This window comes from Trachymyrmex septentrionalis, unplaced genomic scaffold (genome assembly GCF_001594115.1).
Source record: "Trachymyrmex septentrionalis isolate Tsep2-gDNA-1 unplaced genomic scaffold, Tsep1.0 scaffold87, whole genome shotgun sequence".
NCBI lineage: Eukaryota > Metazoa > Arthropoda > Insecta > Hymenoptera > Formicidae > Trachymyrmex > Trachymyrmex septentrionalis.
The window spans coordinates 1,030,196-1,055,633 of NW_017306059.1; the positions used below are offsets into that span (position 1 = coordinate 1,030,196).

A 25,438-nucleotide genomic window follows, 5' to 3' on the forward strand; every position below is an offset into this window, starting at 1 on the left:
CTGTGAAGAAAAATTCAAATTATCAGAATCTACTAGAATCAGAAACTTCCGAGTTAGAAAGATAAAGTACTGAAATAATAATAATTGAGAATGATATCTAATTAAATTGTCATTAACTCTTCTTTAGAAATACGATCGATCACATCGGTCTGGTCAATAATGAATTTGCAATGAAGTTTGTTTCTGGGTTACCGTGCGTATTTCGTTCCGCAAAAGTCATAAAATGTCAGACTTTATTTCAATACTTCCGTGTAATACAAGTAGTAAACGGTGGAAAACTTGTCACTTTCACTTTCGTTGAAGCAACAACGATCAGGCGGGAATTAATCACTTCAAGCGTACAGATTAATATCGTCAGATAGTAATTATTCCTTATTTAATATGGCTCTTCGGTGTCGACATGGGATGTAATTATGTATTAAGATACTCAATTATAGGGGTCCGTATATTCAAGAATTCCTTTACCGTCCTTACGTTAAGTATTCGAAATTATTATTTCCTGCGTATGTATTCAAACCATAAATTAACCGTTCAATTAATTTTATCGATTGTACTATATGCGTTTCGTTATATTTTCTTAGAAGAATACAATACATTTCGTCCTAGAAAATGAAATTCGGCGTTGTTATCACCGCTGGCATAAATTGTGATATTATTCGAGAAAGGTTATTGAGTTCAGTCATTGTGGCTCAGAATTTCACTTTGCAGACCTGGATGTAGGATATATGATTATTTAAAATAACGTTAACTGTACGCGATTCAAATAAGCTATAAATACCGGTCATCTGCTTTGTAAAGCGTATCACTCGCGTTTACTATCTCGCGAATCGTAAAATTAATTGAATCTGTATTTGAAACGATGTTAGATCGTGAATCCACGACAGTGTTAGATAATATCAAGAGTGAACAACAGTTCGTGAATCCACGATCGATTGACGAAGTTATGATTTAAATAAAACAACTAGACCAACTTTTAAGACCAGAATAAAAGAATAGTTATCACGTAGATAGATTAATACTGTATAGACTGAGGTATATCGCGAGAGTAGTATTTTGACATTCATGTAGTTCGTGCGTCGCAAAAAAGGGAAGAAAGAGAAGCGACTTTTTAGGTTCTTCCATTCAGACATTTATTCCCTTCATTTCTTCCAAAGTGAAATTGTTGATTTTTGTAAAGCTGAAGTGTTAATTACGTTCGCTGCAAAATAAAATTTTCGGACAGTTTATCTTTTTTATGACTCATACGATAGATGGCTCGCTAAGATATATTTAAAAATAAAGTTTAATAAATATTTGAAAATGGAAAGAGAGGACTCGCTGTTATTTCTCCGTTCCTAGTGCAATTCATGGTGTTTCGGGGGAGGGGGAGTTTATGTAAGTATCTGTCATAAGTAATCGTCGGCAAAATCACGCGGGGAGATTTATCCCCGCGTCCAACTCGTGTTTTACAACACCAAATAATAAACGCGTTACATAAACAGGCGCACTGTTTTTAGCAAAATAATACCCGGGGACCGCAAAATACATCAGAACGGATGCTTAGGGAACGTCAGAACTTTCCCGGGCCATTACTCATACCGAATTTATGTAAAAGCGTTGTACATACTCGGAGCACAGCGAGGAATACCGCCCAGCAAAATCCAGCCTCACCGTATTCGCTCTTGACGTCACGCCGCGCTTACGCGCGTATAATAGATCGACGGGCGCTGCATCGCATAATTCAGCATGTAAAGTCGACAATGACTTGTGTCGTTCAAGTGAAAATTCCTGTCGCCCCGTATTTTCACTGTTGCGCAAAAATAACTCGTCGCGAGGAACTTATCACGTAAATCCAGTGTTTAATATAAGCGAACAAATTTACTGTGAATAATAAGCAGCTGGAAAATAAACAGGAGAAGATTCTAATCTTTTTACGTTCAATTTAAATTTTCTTAAAATATATCCTCCGCGATGAATATTATAAAGTGAAATAATATTATCCCTTCCGAGTAAACCGATGTTGCAACTTGTTATATAAGTTGCATTAACTTCCTCGAAATTATTAACAGCGTTCGTTACGGATGTTTAAGTCTAGCTTGATTTAGGCTTCGGTTCGCGTGATTGCATCCACTTACGGGAAGTTACGTGTTCTTTAATTTACGAGTTTAACTTTAACGACAGGTTTTCAAAGTTGATTCGATGTTGACTTCTTCCTCGGTGAAAATATCAAGACACCAATGGTTTTCAAGTTATGAATGATTGATGAAGAATTGTTTGCAAACTTAGCAAACAGATAAAATGTTTGTTTTTCCAAGGAAATATTCCATTTCGATTTTGATTGGTTTTAAAGCATATAGAGTATACAGTTGACAATAACACAAACACGTATTTCTTTACAAATATTTTCTTGCGCGTTTAAAGATTGAAACTCTTTGAAGCTAACGAAGAGCGTATGTGTCGAATGGATGGTGAAGTTGTGATGTGCGTACGAGAGAGAGAGAGAGAGAGAGAGAGAGAGAGAGAGAGAGAGAGTGTGTGTGTGTGTGTGTGTGTGTGTGTGTGTTTTAGACAAAGAGTTGATAATATTTATGCTCATTTCTACCAATGTAGATTAACTTTAATCTCGCTTCAACTTACTCTTCGTCCTTTTCTGATCTTTAGAACTAGAAAAAGACAAAGAATAAGTTAAATCAAGATTAAAGTTAATCTGTGTTGGTAGAAACGAGTCTTAATGTACTTTATAATCGTTTAAGTCTTTCAAAAACATCCTTATACTTTCTGATGTATTTTCTATCATTATCTTCATAAATTTCAAAAGGTTAAAAGTCAATGATTAAAGAGTATTTTTATTGAAATAATTTAATCGGGAAACCCCTTTAAAAAGACTTTTTGTTATATCACTTTGTTGACGTGGTTTGGAAAAGTCATATATCCGATTATTATGAAGAAAATATTATTTTATTCCGCTTTTCGTAAGGAATATGGGAAATCTCAAAGAATGTTGAACTCGAAGAAATAAATGTTTGAGATTTGACCATGACACTTTTGGATAAAATAGAAAGCAGGAAAGTGTTATCTTGCAAATGGAAAAAGTTGCATACGCAGCATTAGCGCAACGCATATAATAAATAAATTCTTTAAAACACAATTTTCCGAATACTATTGATATCAATTTACATGCATAAATTTATGTAAAATATTTTAATAATGTGTAAAATAATCTTTATCTTTACAAAAATAATCGAAATTTGCAAAAATAATGGGGAAAAGAAATGTTTAAAAACATTTTTCCATTTCAATTTATTTTTAAATGTGCATTTGAAAACACGTTTTTAAGTATGCATTAGAGAAACATCTTTTTTTTTTATTTTTAACTAGTATATAATATATTCATTTGTATTTATTTATTAGTTAATTTAAAAAATTATTTGAATCTGCTATTGTCACGTTTTTATTTCAAAATTTATTTATGCGAAACATGTAAACGTAAAAATTCGAAAATCACGATAAATGGTAACTTCTGATATTATATTCGAATAAAAATCATTTCTAGATAGATCTGAGAATCTATCAAAGTCAAATTGTGGAGCACTCTATATTTATCTCTAATAAAAAATATACGTATATTATAATTCTGATAATTACGGATTAACAACGTACTTTTTTTTCTCATGCAATTAAATCGCGCTTAAGTATCATTAGGATTTACTTAAGCATTCAGATGTGTCAGATATGAAGTATATTTAATTTTACGTGACAATTTAACTTTTTTTTTTTTTAGTAAAACATTTACTCGTTTCTTTCCCTCCAAATATGTGGGTCATTCATCTTTAATTCAAGATATCAGAAATAATCTGTGTGTTATAAAAGTTATATATAAACTGTATAAAATATAATTTGTAATTGCCAATATTATCATCGTTACAATTTTAAATGAAGGAATAAGATGGAATTATTACGAATTATTGCATACAGATTCTTATTTTTCTAATATAAATATATTTTTGTAAGTTTCAGAAAATTGAAAACATTCAAAATTATGTCAAAGCACTGGAAAAAGAGTTGCATTAATTAGAATTCTAGTTGAAAATAGACGAATCAGAATTTTATTTTAATCTATTATAATTCTAGTTTTGAAATAGAGTTCTGATTAATATGATCAAAATCTTCTGGTATATTTTCGTACATTTTCAACTAAAATTTTTTAATAAGGAGTTAAATTTTTGCGTTTGAGAAATTTGTAGACATAAAATAGAATTGACATAATTTTTAAAGCTTGAATTACAATAAACGATAATGGTACATCTCGAAATTGAAATCTTATCTAAAATCAGTTTTTTAACGCTTGATGTCGGAATGATGTTAAGATGTAAAGTCTTCAAAGCAGTCGAAAGCTTTTCTTAAAATTTTGTACGCGCAAAATATGTATAAAATAATTACAATGCTTATTTTTTTGATATGAATAGAATACATATAAAAATATTAATTGATAAAACATGCAAAGAGCTAACGAGGACACTAACAAGTTTTTATTACACACAAACGATATGTTCAATGTTTATTTCTCTCTAAAACATCGCTAGTTGTACATCGATAAATGATACACCAATTTATTGCATTCACATTAATTTGCGTATGTTTATATTAGAGCTAGAAAACGAAGGAAATTGTCATGAGGCACAATTCAAGTCTTGCATCCGACATTCTTTTCGATCTGTGAAAGATCGGCGATGCTGACCGAATGACGCAATTATATCACTTACCACTCTAGTAAAAGGTCTTTTACGATATTGTAACAAAGTAACAAATAGATTACATCTAAATTAATTAGTAATAATAGTATGCATAGTACTGTGGCTCCTTCAACCCTTCACTCCTCCTTTCGTGTGTCTCTGCAATTTAATAACATAAAATAAATCATATCATTTCTAACATCGATGTTATGTAAAATTACATATTATGTTGGCATTAACCGCTATAGCGTCTGCAGCTTATGGTTATTACTGCAATTATCGTTTGAATACTTACTGCGAGTTGTTCCTTCTCCTTACGTCCCACGATCTTACAGTGAGCACGTCCAAATATGTGGTACTGATTGCACACGCAATCCTTTTCCATTTCAACATTCGTGAGGTCTTCGGCAATCTTTCTAGCGGTGATCTGAGCGAATTGCCTCTTTTGATTCGGTTTAGCATCAATAAAGTTATTGGAACTGAACACCGTCCCACCAGACTGCAATAATGTATTATATATAATAACAACCTGATTATTCTTCTTCATTCATTATTTATTATTCCTTATGTATTTAGAGTGATTAATTTCTTTATTAATTCAAAACTATCTCTGTTTCGAGACGCTTAGTCGATTTTTTTTTTGTTTTCTTTGCATACTTACCGCGATAGCAAAGTCGGCACACACGTCAACTGAAGAGAGGACCATATTGGATTTGAGATCGGTATTTCCGCTCAATGGCTTCTTCTTACTGTCGGCGAATACGTATACGCTGTCACTATCGAAACCAACAATATTCTTTTGCACTTTGCCGGAGACCTGGATGTCATTGGTATAGTACACTTGATAGTAGCCCAATCCCAAATCTCGGTACACCTTCAGTCCGAGTAAAAGCCTCAATTGTTGTAACTGAAAAATTTAAAGCATTTAGAATCTCTTATTTATTAGTAGTATATAACGAAATATACTTGCAAGTATTTTTTGTAAAATTATTTCTTTTTAGCGCATAACTTTAATTAGCTTCTCATTTTTGTTCGGAATTATAATTCGCAAAACTTACAAAAAATAAATTGCAAATTGTAGTTACAGTTGCAAAATATGGAATGATGTCGCTTGTAATATGTTTGATATGGATTTTAATTAGTGATATAATGGAATCGAAAATAAAAGCTCACCGATAATGGCAACGGACTCTTTTCACATGGGCTAGCAAAGACTGCGACGACGGCCTTTACTGCGCCAGGTCTGAACGGATAGTTAATAGCTTCCTCGTAGGCATCGGTCAACTTTAATGCGCCTAACTCCAAATTTATTCTTTGCTCTAAGTATGTCACCTGCTTCTCGTAATCACCCTTTTTAGCTTCCTGTAAACATTGAAGTATTATATATCGCATATAAAAAAAACTGTCGACAAGATCATAAATTTTGTTTTTCTCTTTATATATAATTTGTAATTCTCTGTAAAATTATAGATTACCTCGAAAGTAATAATCGGTTCCGATTCCTCGAATTTCATATTCTTCACTTCACCTTCAATGTTAATATTGCCGTTAGAAGTGTAATGCTGCGGCCACTTCATGTGTTCGCCGAAACCAATTAAACCAATGTGAACGTCCCTATTGAGATTTAATCAATATAAATAAAAGATAAGAAATATCACAATATGGCGTTTGCATCGCAATATGAATCCATACAGCCTAAAGCGCATTTTGATCTATCAAACGTTTTCTAGATATCTTTATGGTTGATTTCTGATATATTTCTGATTTGTGAAATTTGTAGAAAATATTTCGATATTTTTATAAGAATAATGTTTACATACGTTATGCCGTGTTGTTTCAGTTCCTCTCTTAGATCGGTTATCAATGTTGGGATCAGATCTTTAAAAATTTTCTCATTAGCCTCAACTTGTTCGATTACTATGATAATGTCAGCTTGATTTTTCGGAGTTTTGACGCTGAATGTATCACCAATGGCAACTGTGTTCTCGCCAACTTTGCAGTTTACTAAAATATTATGACACAGATTAAATGTTTGTTCTTCTAAGAATCACACACAACACACACACACACACACACACAGTATCTCTGCCTGACTTTCAAATCTCATATTTGTGTTAAAACGAGATGTTTTATGTAAATCTACGTTTTATGAAACTAACACAAGAAACGTTTAATATTTCTATATTCCGAGCGTCTTAAGAAAGTTTATTTCCGACAAGAGATTTTGATTTTCTTTGCATTAATACTATATTAACATCATACTCTGTACTTTGTAAAGTAGTACAAGTCAACAATTTAACTCACTACAAGTGGATGGAATGTTTATTCCGGAAACACGCTTATAATAGCAATTGGCGTAATAAGCGGAGGCGAGCAAGCAAGGAGCTTGCGGATTTCCGTTAGCCGCAACGTCACAAGCATCTCGGTAATGAGTCGGATTAACGTAGTTGAAGCAGTTTCTAAAACATGATGGAGAAACATCAACACCAAGTTGCCTCTAAGTTAATGATAAAATGATTATGACAATTATATTGTTTCGATTTATATTATATTCGTGGAATATCGTCTTAAATATGTAATACACGGGAAGTTTCTCGCGATAAGATTTCACGGATTACATCTCAAGAACTGTCTTATTTTCTAATGCGATAAATACATTTAATCTTATCGTCTTTTCATAAATTGTTATTTATTAAATCTCAAATATTTGAAGAATTGGATAGTTACAAGCTGAAGCAGTGCTCATTTGAACTTTTCATTCCGTACAGCTGAATTTACAGCATCATATTTTCTCTATGTAATCTGACAATTTGGTTTAATCGTATTTTTTTAAATGGCGAATGCACTTACTTCAAAGTAGACTTCTGGCCGGAGAAGTAGTCGGTGCAGACTGGATTACGTTGCTTCGTCTTGTGATCGATCGCGTTCACAGCCGGGCAATCGGGCTTCAGTTTGTATCCGTTAGCAAATTCAGTCTCGCTCTCAGTAATCTGTTTCAATTGCGAGAAGGGCGCTTTTAGAGATCACTGCAAGCACTGCAAATCTCTACCGTATTACGACGTAAGATCCTTTCGTTGCAAAACACTCGTCGTATTTATTTTTACTTTCGAAAGTAGAACATTCAATTTTATTCTTGCAGACAGATGAAATTTTGCATACTGAAATATGACGTACTTTATCTTTTTACTTAAGAATACAGATATAGAAACGTTGGTTGTTCCAGTTTCGCACACAAACTACGGACTTAGGATATCTATCTCGCAACGAAAGAATGCTGATCTCCTTGGGAATTCGTGATCCCTTCGGAAAAGAATTATGCCGTATCACGTAGATATTTGTCTATTGATCGAAGCGAAAACTTTGGAATAAAAGCAAAAGTATATAAAGAACATGATTTATAGTCTAGCGATATTACCACAAGGTCTTATGAATAGAAGCGCGACGCCGAGAAAATGAGAGACGAGCTTCCGAGAACAGGAAGCAGATCATATTAAATATTTATAACGTGTGTACATTTTTCATTTTGCTTCTAGCGTACTTAAGCTATCAGTTCCGACTTTTCTCATAATAGAATTAATTAAAAAAGGAGAGATTATTTTTTATACTTATATTTTATTCTGCTGTATGCAAAGAAGTCGCTTCTTTAATCTATCATAATTAAAAAATAATTTATGAAATCTTTGTTAACGAAATCTTTTTAAGAAAAAAGATCTTTATTGTGCAACGATATCAGCTTTTGCCTCTGATATTTCTGCACGAGAAGCTATTTATTTAACGATAAAACAAGCTACACTCACCTTTCCGGACGGCAATGTATAGTCGTCATAATACTCGTTGTTGCCATCACCGAAAAGACCGCGCAATTTTCCGTGATAAAAGCCGGACACGCGAACCATGCAAAGCATTGCAGAGTGTTTAGGACTGCACAGAACGTGCACACCGTAGTCGGACTTAACGTTCGGAGTCGAGACGACGAGGAATGCGTGCAGATTCTTCGTATTGGCTGGGAAATCGGCCGGTTTGTTATTCACCAGGATCTAGAAAAAAGAAAAACGCGCGAATACAATCGTGTGCGAAAATAATTGAGTGAAAACATCGAAAAAAGAATTTCTTAAAAAGAAAAATAAAACGCAAAAATGAGCAGAAAATTGCGGAAAATGGGCGCGAAGTCGGTGCGATTTCACGTTCGTAGAGTAACAGAGTTTAGATGAAAGATGAACAACAGCGATTTTTATTCCTTCCTCGCTCAGTACGTCTATAAGAGAAGCGACGCGAGGATAATAGAGTTTGACTTGTCAGCAAAGTTTGGAGCTCCCTAGTAAACTTACAAAGTTACAGTTCAATACGGGATTGCATTATAAGACTCGTACACGGAATACCGTATGAGAGCGATCTAGTGGTTTCACCTTCCCACACATCCTTTCTCTCTTTCTCGTTTCCTTCCCTCCAAACTATTTGCCCCGTTCTCAATTCATGTCACATACAGAACCAACCTAACTTACCAGCGCTATAGGAAATTGGTTAAAAGATAAGAGAAATAAACTTACGTTGCCATTGTTCTTCAGCGTGATGCTCTCTTTAGGCTCCGTTACGGTCACGCTAACGAGATTTCCTTTGTTAAAATTGGCGACGACAGAGAAATTGCCGTCCTGCATATCCTGGGCCAAGATGTAAGTGCAATCACCAGGCATACTGAGATGATTGCCGTCGAAAGTGAAGATATGTCCTCCATCAATGACGATGCCGACTTTGCTGAAGGGAGGTACGATGTCAGAAAGAAGCAGAGTTGGCCTGTTTAAAGTACCAAAAATAATTAACGCTAGTTAATCATTGATTAACATTATTACTGATTACATTGATTAATTACATTTTGTATTTTTAATTACATTTCTTGTAACGAAAACTATAATATTTATCTTCAATTTTGATAAAAGTTAAATTTTTACAGAAAAATATAAAACGAAACTAGAGAGTTAGAAAAGAGATAATATATATATGGTGTGTGTGTGTGTGTGTGTGTATGTGTGAAAAAAACGAACCTGTAAGTATAGTAGAGATCCATGAGAGATGGTAGTTCGTTATTACGTATCAGATTGACGAGAGACACTTTGAATGATGTGATCACTGGCAATTTCGATAACATTTCAAACTCCGCGGGAAGATGAGTATTAAATAAGTCATCTATCAGGCTGTCTAAGCTACCGCTGGATTTCAGAAGTTTGATGAGAGATGCAATGGCATCGAGCATATGATTATAGATCTTCTTGATCTCACTGGAATTATCGACCTACGCAAGACGATTGCATTTTATTATTTCAGGAACTTTGCTATTTTAGTAATTTCGGACCATTTGAAAGGTACTTCCAATCGTTTGAAGGGTACTACTTGAAATGGCAAAATGTGACGTAAGACGGGTAAGGAAACTTACTTTCTCGTGTTTGACGTGCTTCATGATGTATTCATAAGTAGCGCTGAAGAGCTGTCGAAGTTCCTCGGTCGGTAGCATGGACTTTATGACCTCGCTGAGTTCATGGATGGAGGCCAATACGGTTTCCGGAATTTTAAGGTTTAGGATATCTTGATATTGTTGTTTTGCGATATCGAAGATTGGTAACGCTTTCATTTGGTTTTTCAACAAGTTGATGAACTCCTCGATGTCTTTCTTAATTTGAGCGAAGGCCTTAAATACGATCTTAGCAATATCTTGAGCGATCTCCGAAACCACAATTGCTAATTCCTTCAGTTCTTTCTGATGTTCATTAACTACGGTGAGTAACGTCTTGAGATAAGCCATAGAAACATTGGCGACGTTATCGATGAAATTAATGTATGCATTAGCTATCTTGTTATAGGAGTCTTTTAGTTGAGGATAAACTGTATTCCATGCTTCTTCGAGTTTGGATACTACTTCAGCGTACTCTTTTTCAAGTTCATTTAATCGTACGGTTATTTGGTTCAAGCTATCCCTTATGGCCTGAATAATAGCTCCGAAGTATTTATTGCTAAAAGAATACGATCGATAAGTACGCACGCGATAATTCAAGGAGACCTACGAATGATTTAAATTTCAACTTAAAAGGATATATTTATATACATGTGTTATTATTATTATATACATCGTAATAAGTGTTAATGTAGTGGTTATATATGCAGGAATATTATAAATATTTTATTACTGTCTTTCACAAAATAGAAAATTGCGTGAATGCTGAATGTGATGTAAAATCGAAAAGGATTATAAAGTATATAATTGACAATAATTATTAAAGATTATTAAGTTCTTACAAGGTAGCCTGTATGTCTTTGATGGTCTGATCAGCTTGGAGTTCGTTCTTCAGCTTGTTTAATTCAGTTTCGTAATAATCTGAGAGTGATTTGAAGTTTGGTTGAGCTTTCTTCAAATGTTCCACGAGATCTTTCAATTCTCTTTCTGCTTCGTTGCTTATATCGTTGGAGACATCCTTGAACTGTTTCAATAGTCCGATGCTGCGGCTTCGATAATATTCCTAAATTATTAATACAATCAGTGAAGCGATATTACAGCCATCGCATGATGTGACACACAATTGTTATCACAAAAATGTACTTACGAGCGCGTGAATAACGTTGTCCTTGTTGTAGCCGAAGTCAGGTTTCAGGAACTTTTCTTCATCAAGGTGGATCAAACTATGGAACAAATTCTTCTTCTCTCCAGCTTTGAAAGCGTCAGCATGAATCTCGGCCAGTTGTCCAAGCACAACACGTCCTTCGATGATAAGTTTCGTGTTGGGATTATCTGAAAACACCGAAAGATCAATTCATATAAATTTATGATATAAAATATGATCACAGTTCATAATATTGTTATGATTATATAATTAAAAGCAATCTATAGTAACAATTTCACAGCGATATCTGAATATAATATAACGATACGTCATTAAAGCAAAAAATATATAAATATCCCCTTCCTCAAGGATAAAAGACATAATTTAAAATAAACTTTACCTTGGTATTCCGAATAAGTGAAACTGTTGAAATCATGCGCTTCGAAGTTAACTACAATAGGTTTATTGCCCACAATCACGATTTCCGAGTCAAACTTCTGCAGATTGTTGTTAAATTGCAATTTTGTATCGAATTTAAGAAGTTCCTTATTAGGCGAGGTTACAAGCAGATGCGCTTCCTTGTAATTCGCAGAGAATAAAACACCCAGGCTCTTCGGTTTCTGATGCACGTCCGTGTACGATAACATGCTGCCGAAACCGAATTGAGAATCCGAGACCGCCAAATGTGATTTCAAGTCAACTTTGAGTTGTTGCCCACGGCTGTTCACTTCAATTACGCTGGTGATGTTGTGACCCTTGTCGAGATTCTGTCGATTTAATTTCGCCACCACGTTGATCTTCTGCGTTTTCTTGGCGAAAACATCGATATCTACGTTTGCGTCTAGCAGATGGTCGCCGCCGTAATGAAGTTTACCTTTCACTGCCATATCCTAATTGAGAGAAATACGCGTTCGAAGTGATTTAAAAATCAAATATCAAACTAACTGGCAATTGGCTCGAAATAATGAGAATGTGATAAAATAAAAAACAACCTGAACATAAATCGGGCATAAATCGACAGAGAACGCATTATATTGCCTTTTTTATAGCCAAGTAGCTCGATGAAACTCAACGTTTTCGCTAGATTGCGAGAAAATCGACAATAAAGGCTTTGCCGAGATGCATTCTCTCTCCCTCTCTCTTTCTCGCTAGTTTTATATTATATGAAAGCTTTGACCTTATTTGCGTAGAAATTGGAAGCAAATTGGAAATGCTTTTTTAGTTCATTTTTTGTTTAACATCGAATGCCATTCAATGTAATTTCTACATACAGATTTAAAAATCTCGGACGTCATTCAATGTAATTTCTATGTATAGATTAAAAAAATCTCTTTGTGGAAATATATCCGCTGACGTACCTTTGGCTGAGATGGATATATGAATTTGACCTCTCCGCTGATAGATCCACTATTCTTCTCGATATTAATATCGCCGTTGGCGGTTAAACCAGTTTTGTCGGAAGGCTTGTTCTTTCTGTCCAAGTAAACGGAAACATCGACCTTAAATGCTCCGGTTTGTTTCGTCTTCGGCAAGTCAAATGTGCCAATGACAGCCAACTCGCGACTGGGTAAAGTCAGAATGACAGCTGTGAAAAAGGATAACCGGCGAGTTTTAATTTTTATCTTAACGATTAATTTTAAAGCTAAAATATGCACGCAATTGCGATATTTATTATATTAATTATTATAAGAAAGGTTATTAATAGAGAAGTAGAGTTTTTCTACCGCTTTCTTTAGGATGAGCGTAGACTTTGTAGGAATACTGGGAGTTGTCCTTCGACGAGTGTAAGTACAAATTGGCAGAGTGATCAAGCTTGGAATCTTTAACTACGGTGTTCGTCTTTAATCCAAATTCAACCGGCACGTTGAATTTCTTCAGGTCTACTTCCACTGTTAATTCATGATCCACATTATTCTTATCTGTGAAACGAACGAAAATATAAATTATGAGAATTGTTCCGCGAAAAATCGACATTAAAAAGTGATGAATAAGAATATCTTTAATAATCCCTCATTCTGAGATGATTCTTATTGTACAATACTTTTGATATATATTGATCCATTTCTTCAATTTTATTTTTTTTTATATTTACCAAGCTGTAATTAATATTAATAAGAATTTTTATTAAATACCAAATTAAAAAATTATTATCAAATAAAATTGAATAATCAAAACCGTTAAACAAGTTAGTTAGGAATCCAGTGATTAAACGTGTGATATTTCAGCAACTGTTTTTAATTTTACTTTCGACTTTACTTTCTTGACATTTATCAAGCTGCAACAATTAACACTAATAAAAATTTTTAATAAATATCAAATTATAAAATTATTATCAAATAAAATTGGGTAATTAAAATTATTAGACAAATTGAAAAATCCAGTGAGTATAAACGCATGACATTTCACAATCAGAGATAAAAAGTAACAATTGTGATAAAATTATAAACAAACATTGAGCATGTATTTTTTATAAAGTATAATCGGACTGTATCGTAAAAGGATCATAATGTATTAATCTCTCATTAGAAACTCGTTATGTTGCCCCATTTACATGCAGGTAGCCTCGGTCGATGTTAATCGCGGAAATTTTATTTCCGTAAACTCTCGAGGCCCGATAGGCCACAGCTACCAAATTGATCCCGAGGGAGGGAGAGGTAAGGGTGGGAAAAAAAAAATAAATAAAACGAAGTAAACTTTATCGCGCTACACGTCATCGCAGTACTAGAAAGGATTAAGACGCGTGTACGTCAGCGGAGCACACGCCCTTGCGGCATGACGTCATTCCGCACCGTTGAGCAACTTCTTTTTTTTTTTCCTTATGTATCGCTCCGTATATAACTCCGCCACCACCTGCAATAGTCACGCCTGTCTTCTCGCATCGCGATCTTCGCGACACGATTTCATCAAGGGGGGGAAGGAAGAGAGACAGAAAAAAAGAGAGAGAAAAAAAGAAAGAAAGGGAAGAAAGCAAAAAAAAAAGCATGAATTGTGCACTCGAGTTAATGCGGCGGCACGTCGCTGTCGCTTGCAATCGTTCTCCACCACCACCTTCACCACCACCACCACCAACTGCAACGTCGTCGTCGCGCATAGAGATGCAATTCCAGAGCTCTATTAATAACTAAGGCGAGGCACGAATTAGGCGCAGATCACGCGAGAATAGAACGCCTATCGACCAAGATCCGCTCTAGGCCCTGCGAACAAGGGGTAGTAATACCTATACAACAAGCATGTATCCTCTTCTGCGAAATTCCATCGTACATACGTGTGCACGTGCGTATGTATACATAGGGATTGCGACGTGTTGCGCACTCCTGCGTAATATATGCACGCGGTAGACGATGACGAGGACGATAAGATGCTTCTACGCGTTGTCGGTGGATGGTCCACTGTCGAATCGAAAGTTTCTCTAATTATTCAGAAGAAGGTGGATCTGCATGTGTACGAATGGAAGCCGTGATAAAGATGAGAGACGCTGCGGGGGAACGATACAATTCGGTATCTTTTTGTGCGACTTACAAGGGTTTATTATTATCATATACGGTCCCCGTGTATTTTCTTTTCCATTTTTACGAATTCAAGCCCATTGCGACGAAGCATGTCTTAATAAAGGCCCGACACGCAAAGCGAGGTAGCCTATCATCGAGGTAACGTATTTCCACAGGAGCGCCTGTGGAAATATCTACCGTTCTTTATTTATGAAAGGCTTTTTTATTACGGTATATTGTTGAACTCACGCTGTAATTTTCGTTTCATCGAGATTAAACGGGAGCACACGCTAATAATAAATTATTAATATATTACATACGCTTATAATAACGTTATTGTAATAGTATTATTATAATAGTATTATTATAATAGTATTATTATAATAGCAACACATTGTTGTTTTATTTCATCGACTATAAATTTTCAATGGCTTTCTGTTTTTCAATTTCAGACCGTTAACGAGAAAATAAAAAAAAAACGGAAAAGAAAACTTGAGAAAAAGCAGGGATATTGCAGAATGTGATTCTGTGAAAATAAATTTAAAAATAAAGATTTAAATATTCGATTGCAAACAACCTAAATCCAATCTTATTTGATAAAATATCGTTTTAGAGACCATATATATACGTAAGTTGCCTCTCTTACGATGATTGCAATCTTCTTTTCAAGGGAAATAGCTTAACATGAAATTTGTGACTTACTGTCGGCGTCGTAGCTCGATTGAAGCTTGAAATGAGCGCAATCCTTGCTCAACTCGCAGTAGCTGTTGAAAACGAGGACCTCCTTGTTCGAGAGCTTCAGCTCGCCCACGATAGCTACCGGATCGAACTTGGCGTTCAGGACGATTAACACGCCGGATTCGCCATCCTTCTCGCGAGTCAATTGCTGGCGAGTATACTTGAAGGAGGAGCTCTTCGTGTCCTCGCCTATCTTAAGATTGCCGTTTCCTTCGATGGTGATTTTACCGGCCTCGTCGCGTTTCTTGTAGTTTGTGCTGCGAATCACAAGTGTATTTCAAATACATTCATTTTTCTCTCTTTCACAGACATTACGTTGATCCTTTACGTTATTTTATTTTAAATTTCAATTTCTCCTCCAACTTAAAATTGTGTTTAGAGGAAGAATATAAAATAAATAGCTGCAGATATTTCTGAATATTCCAAGGACTAAATATCTGGCGTCAAAATTGATATTCCCGTTTTTATCATTCTTTTATTCGAATAATATACAGATATTTTTATTAGATGATAAAAATAAATGTTTGTAATACTTTTTATAACGCCACGCGATCGATATTCTACATTTTCGGCTAAACCGTTTAACCCCTTTTTACGATTCGATCGAGGTGGTTTCGATGGGACACGAATAAAAAGGACTGCGGCAGTTGGAATGTATTCTCGGAAACTACTTGAATTAATTTTAGCGGGTGAATCGATGAAATTACATAGCGGGGTGAACGGAGATACGACTTCTGTTGTATCTCTGATCTCCTTTAAAAACGACCTCGCGGCCTTTCGTTAATTACTTGCAGACAACTCTTCTATTCTTTGTTTTGTCACCACGTAGGCGATCGATCTTTGCATACGCGCAAGAGGTGTCCATATCGTCGTCAGAAAACATCGTTTAAAACTACTATAAGAATATCGACCTTAGTAGAAGCGACAGGATCGCTAAATAGCAGTCAGGATTGTTAAGAAAGCGAATTGTAGACTTCCTGTGTTTCGAATGCGATCTCATCTTCGCGCGCTCGTACATAGAAAAAGCGATTTTGCTGAAGCGTCTATAAAATTTTAAGAAGATACAGATCTGGAAATAATTTTGTTAGATCATTAAAATAATTACAGAGGATATTCAAATTGATTACTGGAATATAAAAATTTTTTACAGCATTGCTGAGTTTCTTATATAATTATTTTGATGATCCAATAATATTCTTTTTAGGTATTTCAGCAAAATCGTTCTTTCCGTGTATAAATTATTTTCTCATCCAGATCATCATTAATTCCACTATAACCTTTAAAATACGACGTAGGATGATTGTTTCGAATTGTAACATGAATTGATCGGCTTGAATTTCGCCGTTTTTGTATACGAAATGCAGCGTACCTTCCGGTTACAATGTTTTTGCCATCGCTAGTGACTGTGATGATTATTCGCCTGCCGGTCTTGGCGGTAGGTTTGTTAGCGATTTCGGCGTGAATCTTACGATGCTTGAGCTTGTCGCTGTCCAAATTAATGTTAATCATGAAATCGTCGATGCCATTTAGATTGACGTGCGCGTCGGCAACGGCAAAGCCTTTCGGCGTCTCAACCTTCCATTCGCCTGCAAACAAATTTATTTAGCACGTGTAACATTTAGAAGAATGTAAGGGGAACAGTGTTTACTTGTCTAAATAAAAATGTACAACAATAAACATATATTATATTTTGCAGTAGAAAAAAATATAAAACAGATAATTTAATGTTGTTTCGCTTAAATTCAATGAAAATTACCTGTATATTCACGATCGCCAATTTTATTGAATTTCGAGAGTAATTCTGTTTTTCCCGCCGGACATGTGCTAATTATGTGTATCATCGGAGAGATGTTGCCGCTTTGAATTTCGCTCTTAAGCGTGTACTTTGTGTTGTCCAAAGTCAAGGCTGCATCAGTTTTTCTTCCTTGTCCGTCCTTTTGTCTCTTCAAAGATAAATAAAAAAAAATTAGATACGCATGATAGATAGTGTCATCCTGCGGCAATCTTAGCGAGTGCCATAAATTTTATTTTGCTTTAAACACCATGCTGCTTACGTTGCCAGCGGTAAACTATTATAAATGACGCAATGTGGAGAAGCACAGGGGAGCAATATCTGACCGGAATAATCTCGAGAGATTTGCACATAATTCAGTTAGCGGATCATAATCAGTGAGACGGAAAGGATCTCAGTTTAAATCTTAGGTAAGAAGTTACTACATACGAAGAATAATTAAAAGCATTGCAAAAACAGTACCTCGTGCTTGAGTTCAAGGTCGATACTATGCAGCTTCTCGTATGGGGTGGTGGCCTTGGCCTTTATATCGATGTGCGTTAAATCTCGATTGTATATAACGGGGTTGAGCGCGAAAGTTATCTCCTTCTGGTCATACTTGGCGATTGTGTTGGTGGTAAGGGTTGCCTTGTCATCGTTGGGTTCGTACTTAAAATAATTCTTGAAAGAGATAGGCGGTATCTTGAGAATGGTCAGATCGAATTGCAAGTCGCTGTCATAAGGATGTTCGCCGTCGTAGATTCCAGAGCTCTTGAAGATTCTATTGGACTTGATAGATTTATCGTCATTGTAAGTGAGCGTCATCGAGTCTTTTAAATCAAGATAGTTAATAAGCCCGGTCGATTCAAATTGGACCAGTGCATTTTGCGAGTAGTCGAACTTGATGTTACGTAATTTTTCCGACGGCAATATCAACTCCGCGTTACCTTCGATGGTGTAGGGCTTGTCAACGTAATTGCTGGGAATGTAGTTTCCGGAACTCTGCGAACAATAACGCAAATTTACACATCTGGTTTTATAGATGCTTGTCACGTCTGTATCCATGACAGGAGAGATATCAAAAAAGTTATAGCGCTTACCTTCAGTTTGAAGTCTTTGCCGCAGGAAGAAGACCCTTTGTAAGACAGTTTACCATTATTGTCCTCGGTAGCTTCGTATTGCAGATTGAACGGTCGCGACATACGCGATCCTGACAGATTTAAGTTGATCCCCTCGACTTTCTTGTGGCCATCGGTATCGATAAGATTCTTGAGGCCTAAATCTAATTGCCCATGGTCGCCATTCAAATCGACAGCCTTCAATTGCATGTTCTTTAGGAATGTGTTCGCTTTCCAATCGAAGTCGGTAATGTCATCAACGTACGTGAGTTTCCGCGATTTTCCGCCTTTAGATTCATGGTCTTCTAACTGACCATCCATGTGTATGGTATATTTTTGGTTTTCATCCTTTTTAGATGTATGTTTGAAATTAGCAACTAAGTAACGACCGCTCGGTAGTGTGACGTCCGTTCCGACGGTCAGCTCGCCCTCGTGTATGGTACCATCTAACTTACCCTTGCCGTTCAATTCAAACTTATAATTCATTATCTCGATCACGTTCTTTGTATCTATAGCATTTTTCTTTATGTCATTTGCGGTGGATAGTTTGATACGTTTTTTCGGATCCTTCTCCACATCGAGTAGAAACTCAAAGTTGCCATTGTGTTGCGTGCCGCTCACCGTGAAGTCGCCGGTTCCCTTGATCTTTCGATTGATCTTTGGCAAATCAATGTTGAGCTGTGCATTACCTTTGCCGTTCTGCATCGACATCTGTCCCGCGACGTTCAGGTAACTCTTCGCGTTCAAGATCAAACTGCCTTGAGGATTCGCGCCTTGCTGCTGCAGCTTCAGTAGGAAATCAACGTACTTGACGTCACTGACAGTGACGTACGCTTGCGACTGGATATTGGAACGCTCGACATTCAAACTGCCAAAAACTTTAACTTTTTTGTCGTCCAGCTTCAGGTCGCTGTCCAGCTCAAAGTTTAAATTTTTGTTATTCTTGTCGTGATTGTATGTAACCAATGCATCGGCCTCGTATTTACCTCCCGGTATAAGCTCGAGCTTGTTCTTGTATTTGCTCTTGTGTGCATCAACAATCGTACGTTTGGACTCCAATTTGATACTGTTCTGCAAGAGCTCACCTTCGAATTCGATCTCGTAGTCGCCTGTTTTGACTTTATTTTGTTCCGCGCACAGCTTTGAGCCAAACTTGAATTTTTCATAACCGATTTCGATCTCGCCCTCGAGAGAATTAGGCTTGGCTTTGCCTGCGAGCTCCAATTTCAACTTCGCAGCTGGATACGAGATCTTGGTAGAACTACCCACGACGAAGTTTTGCCCGTCTTTGTTTGGTTTGGCGATAGCATGATGCTCGAGGCTGAAACGATTTGTCTTGGAATTCTGATCTGGACCGTGAATGAAGATCAGGTTGTATTTGTACTCGTACACATCCTTTTCAAGTTCGGACTGGATGTTGAATCCAATATTGGGATCTTTCGATGGCAATGCCGAAGCGCTGATCGAATAGTAACGATCTTCTTTTTTCTTCCCTTGCAACTTGAGAGCGACGGATTCTTCGCCGTAGCTCACCTTCATGTCTAATCCGGCGGTGTTTTCTGCAGATTGAACGTAACCGTCGAGACCGACTAACTTCTGACCACCCGCAACGAGGGCTACCTTGTCAAATACGTATTTTTTACCGTCATCCTGATCGACCACTTCTACAGTACCTTGCACCTCGTATTGCTGACCGCCGCGAGACGATTTCAGCCCGGACTTGGTGTTCGCTAACCTCTCGATATGCTCTGGTACTTTATACTCCAAGATGGGCTTGTATTTTGCACCATTGGCTAAGAGACCGACGCGGCCGTAATATTCCTGATTATCATTGTGCATGGTCACTGTGAGTGAACGTTCTTGAGGTTCTTCCTTTATTACTGCTTCAACGGAGGCTTTCTTGAAGGGAGAATCGAAAGATAGTTTAGCGTGCTTGTTGGGCTCGAGACCAACTTCACCGGTTAAAGACACGTGTCTATTTGTTTTACTATTTGGCGTTTCTAGCAGGATTTCAAAGGATCTAGACTTGGGTGATTTGTCATGATAGATTTTGAGGTGGACACTAGATAGGTCGATGTTCTCGCTAGTAATGCTGAATTTTGAAGGACCATTCAGAGGGAAGAGTGCTCTTTTTTGTGTCGACTCGATACCATCGTAAGGGAATTCTACGTGGCCGCAAACCGTTATACCCAGAATACTGGACAATTGTTCGAAGCAGTCTTTATATAATTTACCCTTGCCGAATTTTGCAGCTTTGTAAGTATCTCCAGAACTCAGCAGGACTTCGCTACTAACACTAACTATTTCCTCCTTTTTCTTCGGTGCGCCAACCGTTATATCGATACCTTTGCCGTTCAATAATTTCACCGTCAAATCGGTCGCCGTGTCAGTATGCAATGTACTGACGAATTTCATACCCGACTCTACATCGAATCCTTTAACGACCATGCTAGCAGAAACACGAATGGAGGCACTGGGCGCTAAGCCAAAGTGTATCTCGGCGTTATTCGGGTTCTTTATGATAGCCGGAACATCTATCTTGCCGTGTGTTTTTATGTGAACCACACTGGTACCGATCACGTCGAGAGAGAGAGCTGTACCTAGATTTGTCGGATAGATGACCTCTACATCGAAGAACTGCATGTGACTCTGCAGATTGTGATCGAATTTCTTTATCTTATTGATCCCATCTTCAAGGTTGTCGAATATCTTGTCGATGATGTGTTCCGGCGTTAATTGCGCGGGATTACCGTCGTAAGTTAGATAGGCCAGTTCGACACCGAACAGCTTGACGGACAGGTCGAAGTCAAGCTGCTGATCTACTTCGTTATTCCTTAATTTCACACCCTTTGCGAATTTGTCAAGTTCTCCTTGTTTAACTTCACGCTTGCTACGTAATTTGCTGACTTTTTCTTTGATGTATTTAGCGATGCTCTCTGCATTGTCTACTCCCTTGTCCACTAATTCGTCCACCTCATTGTCCGTCAAACGGCCCTTGGGTCCAAAGTAATGCTCGATCAACCTGTCAAGATTCTCGATACGCGTATTGAGCTCAAGATAGTTGTAGGATCTTCCGAATATCTCGGTGGTCAAGTTTAGATTGATAGAGCGTGGCACGAAGCTATGCTGGCTGTAGATAACATTGCTTTCCAAGGTGTCTCCAATTCCAATACCACCTAAATCATATGACAGTTCAGTGTTGAAAGAAAATTTGCGGAAGTCCTCTGGGAACTTGGTTCGCGGTTTGATCTGACCCAGATGTCTCTTCGCCTCGGCTTTAGTCGGATCGGCAGATGCTCGTAGATTACGCAAATGACTTTGAATAAACGATCCGACCTGATTGACGGTTTCCTTATCTAAAGTCTCCTTGAGACCGTTAACAACGTGCTGGCAGGGGCAGGCAACCAAAGATAGATAAGATTTGATTCTGATCTCACTGTCCTCCTCACGATCGGCCAAGACCTTCAGAAGAATATTTTTCCACTTCATGGAGCAGCGGGTGGGCAAACTCTCGATCGCGGCAACTCTGACTCGATTGCGGACGTTCTTATCTTCAGCAATGCTAGCCAATTTCTGTAGAGTAGCATCATCGAGATATTGGGTATTACCCAGCGCCTTTAAAGCCGAAACTATGATATTTTCCTGTTCTCTGGTCTTTGCTTTTCCATTGCCGACTTTCTCACGAATCTTGTGAACGGCTTGCTTGACTTCAGCTACGTTCTCGCAATTGTGCTCCTGGCAGTGTCTACCGATTACCTGACCGATTCCAAGATAACCAAGACGCGGTAAGTTTGGCTGATCAAGAAGAGAAGTGACGGCGGTTACTGACGGTAGGTTCACATGATTGACGAGAGCGAGACTCGCGTAGAATATGAGAGTTTGGACGTCAGTAAGTTCGTGACTCTTTAATAAGTCTGCGACCACTTCTGCGGCTTCGCCGCTTCCAGTGCGAAAGAGACCATCCAGGAAGATTTTCTTGTCCAGGACCTTGTCGAAACCGTTACCGTTTTTCACTTTCTGATAAATCGCGAAAATATCGTTCTTGCTGCTAAGGCGAAGAACTTTGACGAGCTGTGCAAACTTTTCCGCCGCATCATGCTTCACGCTGTCGTGCTCTTCGGCGCTTGCTGCCTTCAAGGCCGCGGCGATGCTGTCGACTGACGATTTGACGACAGGATGTGGCGTTTCGAAGATCAGGGATTTCGGTTCAGAAACTGGGGCGTTCGGGCTATCACCCTTCTCACCTTTAAGTGTCAGAGTGGTTTGCACAATCGTCTTAGCGCCAATGTCTCCGTTGCTCCAGGGTTTCAACTTGTATGTTTCGACCGAGGTCGCTTTGTTCAGGATACCGCGCTTGAAACGTTGCTCAATCTTTTGATGCGATGACAGCAACGGAGCCGATTGAGCGTCAGATTTCTGAGATTCGTAGATCGCGGACACAGGACCAATCCTAATACTCTCACGATAAGAACAACGAAGCAGATCCCTCTCCTTATGGATGACCAATGAGTCACCGTCTTTGTGGAAAGAGAAGTCAGTCGGACAGCCGCCGAGCACGTCGATCTAAGTATAGCAAACAATGCGTTACGTTGGCATAATTCTATACTAGAGTTTCATGAATAAATCTCAAGATATAGATGTACCTCATGATGTGTTGTAGAGCCAGATTCTTGTATGATGGCTGATTGGAATAAGGAAGTGACTGCTCTCTTGATATTAAGAGACGCTTGTGAGTCACCGGCTTCGGTACAAACTTCTGTATCGATATGGCCGTCGTGATAGTTGAATTGTAATGCATGTTTTTCAACATCTGGCAGCGATATTGGCTATAAAGTAGCATACATATATTTTTACACGTTTACACTCCTTTTACTGTTTCACAATATGTGAAACAAACTTTATCTGTTATGCTCGTAATTTATATGGAAAAAGTAAGAATGTGAAATTTTATATCATGAGACTAGAGTACAATAATTTAATGTTTATAGATGATAATAAATTTTATATAATTGAACACGAATCATATAAATTAATTTTCGTTGAGAGTAGTCAATTAAAAGTTTTTATTATTTAAGGGAGGTTATTAAGCGGAATTATATTAAAAGTTCTCTTTCATGTTTCTAAAAAAAGTCGTAATCACACCTTCGGGTCTCATATATTTCTACATTATTTTAATTTCTATTGTAATTCTTTCCTTATATATTTATTTTTTGCAATGTTTATTCTTAAAGAAACTTAATATTGGCTAATTTAATATTAAAATATATAATTAATTATACTTTAAGTATTAAAAATGTGTTGTTCAGTGCTTTTAACGCTGTAAGTAATTTATTATTCTCTTTTAGTAATAAATTGGTCAGTATTATATTTCTGCAAAGCACAGATATTTTAAGAATACGTGATGTAAGGAGCAAATAAAAAAATACTTACGGCTCCATTAATTTGTACGCCCTTCAATCGGATCTGTCGAATGCAGTCAGGTTTCACTGACAATTCAACAGTACCTTTCAACTTTAAGGTAGCATCACCTTGAGCATCGGGGACTGATGTTACAGACGTTCCTTCTAAATCGTATATATATGTGTGTCCTTCTTGATAGCCTTTACCTCCATGCACTAAAGAAAAATCAAATTTATTCAATGAGATTTTTTAAAAAATAATTATGACAGATTTTTTTCATGACTTTTAATAATATACTTACTTCCATGGCAGCCGACTGTACACTTATCTATAACAAAAAGAAGATTATCAATTAATTTTTAATAACAATTTTAAAAGTATAATTGTCTAACAAAAGTATAAGTATTATTTATATTAATTTTATTTTAAAATAACACGACTTATATGATAGAAGGGATGGAAAACGTTAATTTTTTCTTTCTTTTTTTATACTAATCAGAAATGTGTTTGCAGAAAAGTATAACAAAAGGAATTGTAAAACACAAAAATAAAAGAATAACATTTTTTAAATATTAATCTAACATTATTTTAATTTTGGGATTTCAATAATTTTTTGTTGAAATTCGGACTCAAGCGGAAAAAAAGACGGGTCACAATCTATTATGCTTGACGTATAGATTACATCGACAAAAATATATTTATGCATCGAATGAACTCGGTGCTAGGGTCGAACGTTGATAACTGTTAATCGTGACTTTCTTGACCCTGGACCATGGAACTCTCATTTTTGTTCGATAGAGAGTGTCGGTGCCCGCGGACCTGCAGTTTAATGAGTGCCACAATAGTTTCACCCTTTAACATTTAAATTGATTCGAACCGAAATGACTTTTTAAACGGGAGTTATAAAAGGTAACGTATCAATCAATTGTAGTATCTGTAGTAATTTGACATTTACGTTACGCTCTTTTTAGTTCGACGATTTTTTCAATTTGGACGAATTTTTTAAGTTGTACAAAAGAATCATTTATTACATTTATCATTATTTTATGCTCAGCTTTTAAATATAAATATATATGTATTTAATATGAAACAGTTTTCGAATATTAGATGACATTTATTTTATTATAACGTAACATAATTAAACACATTAATTTTATATTAGATATTACGAAGAATAATAAGTAACTAATATTAATATTTGTTAGTGTTGCGCAATGGTCTTTATCTCTAATTTTTACTTTATCTCGTTTTTGCATTCGGGAAAACAACATTGACGGCAAAATTATGCATGAAGCACAAACAAGACACGACATGATATAAATAAAGTTGACTCAGTACGCGCAAAAACTTACTTTTTTACAGAATGTTTTGATAATATATAATTTGATTAAATAGATTGTATTCTATTAAGAGAACCAATTGGTGCGTTTTATTAGCAGTTGATATAATGTCCATATCAACTGATATTTTCGAGATAAAAAACAAACTATTGAGTAAATAATGAGTGAAGAAATAACGGATATCATTAAGCAACTATGGCGGAAGTTTAAAGTTCATAAACATATATCTGCTACGAAAACATCAAAATTTTATTAGACGTATCACATATATATATATATATATA

General features: G+C 36.5%; 1 protein-coding gene across 1 annotated transcript in view; it reads right to left on the reverse strand.

Annotated features, from left to right (window-relative positions):
- Nucleotides 1–4,241: 4,241 nt before the first annotated feature.
- LOC108755385 (apolipophorins) overlaps nucleotides 4,242–25,438 on the reverse strand; it is a 36,809-nt gene continuing 15,612 nt past the window's right edge. The window contains exons 2-26 of the mRNA XM_018498335.1: nucleotides 24,116–24,142; nucleotides 23,845–24,029; nucleotides 23,058–23,240; nucleotides 18,397–22,977; nucleotides 17,780–18,298; nucleotides 17,282–17,468; nucleotides 16,895–17,111; nucleotides 15,490–15,782; nucleotides 13,024–13,218; nucleotides 12,658–12,884; nucleotides 11,700–12,189; nucleotides 11,303–11,487; nucleotides 10,998–11,218; nucleotides 10,141–10,714; nucleotides 9,752–9,999; nucleotides 9,260–9,503; nucleotides 8,510–8,749; nucleotides 7,563–7,702; nucleotides 7,017–7,171; nucleotides 6,533–6,716; nucleotides 6,188–6,326; nucleotides 5,886–6,074; nucleotides 5,374–5,619; nucleotides 5,008–5,211; nucleotides 4,242–4,871 (exon numbers count right to left, since the gene is read on the reverse strand). Coding sequence (XP_018353837.1) covers nucleotides 4,842–4,871; nucleotides 5,008–5,211; nucleotides 5,374–5,619; nucleotides 5,886–6,074; nucleotides 6,188–6,326; nucleotides 6,533–6,716; nucleotides 7,017–7,171; nucleotides 7,563–7,702; nucleotides 8,510–8,749; nucleotides 9,260–9,503; nucleotides 9,752–9,999; nucleotides 10,141–10,714; nucleotides 10,998–11,218; nucleotides 11,303–11,487; nucleotides 11,700–12,189; nucleotides 12,658–12,884; nucleotides 13,024–13,218; nucleotides 15,490–15,782; nucleotides 16,895–17,111; nucleotides 17,282–17,468; nucleotides 17,780–18,298; nucleotides 18,397–22,977; nucleotides 23,058–23,240; nucleotides 23,845–24,029; nucleotides 24,116–24,142 — 10,103 coding nt within the window. The 3' untranslated portion in view covers nucleotides 4,242–4,841. The remainder of the gene's footprint in view (nucleotides 4,872–5,007; nucleotides 5,212–5,373; nucleotides 5,620–5,885; nucleotides 6,075–6,187; nucleotides 6,327–6,532; nucleotides 6,717–7,016; nucleotides 7,172–7,562; nucleotides 7,703–8,509; nucleotides 8,750–9,259; nucleotides 9,504–9,751; nucleotides 10,000–10,140; nucleotides 10,715–10,997; nucleotides 11,219–11,302; nucleotides 11,488–11,699; nucleotides 12,190–12,657; nucleotides 12,885–13,023; nucleotides 13,219–15,489; nucleotides 15,783–16,894; nucleotides 17,112–17,281; nucleotides 17,469–17,779; nucleotides 18,299–18,396; nucleotides 22,978–23,057; nucleotides 23,241–23,844; nucleotides 24,030–24,115; nucleotides 24,143–25,438) is intronic.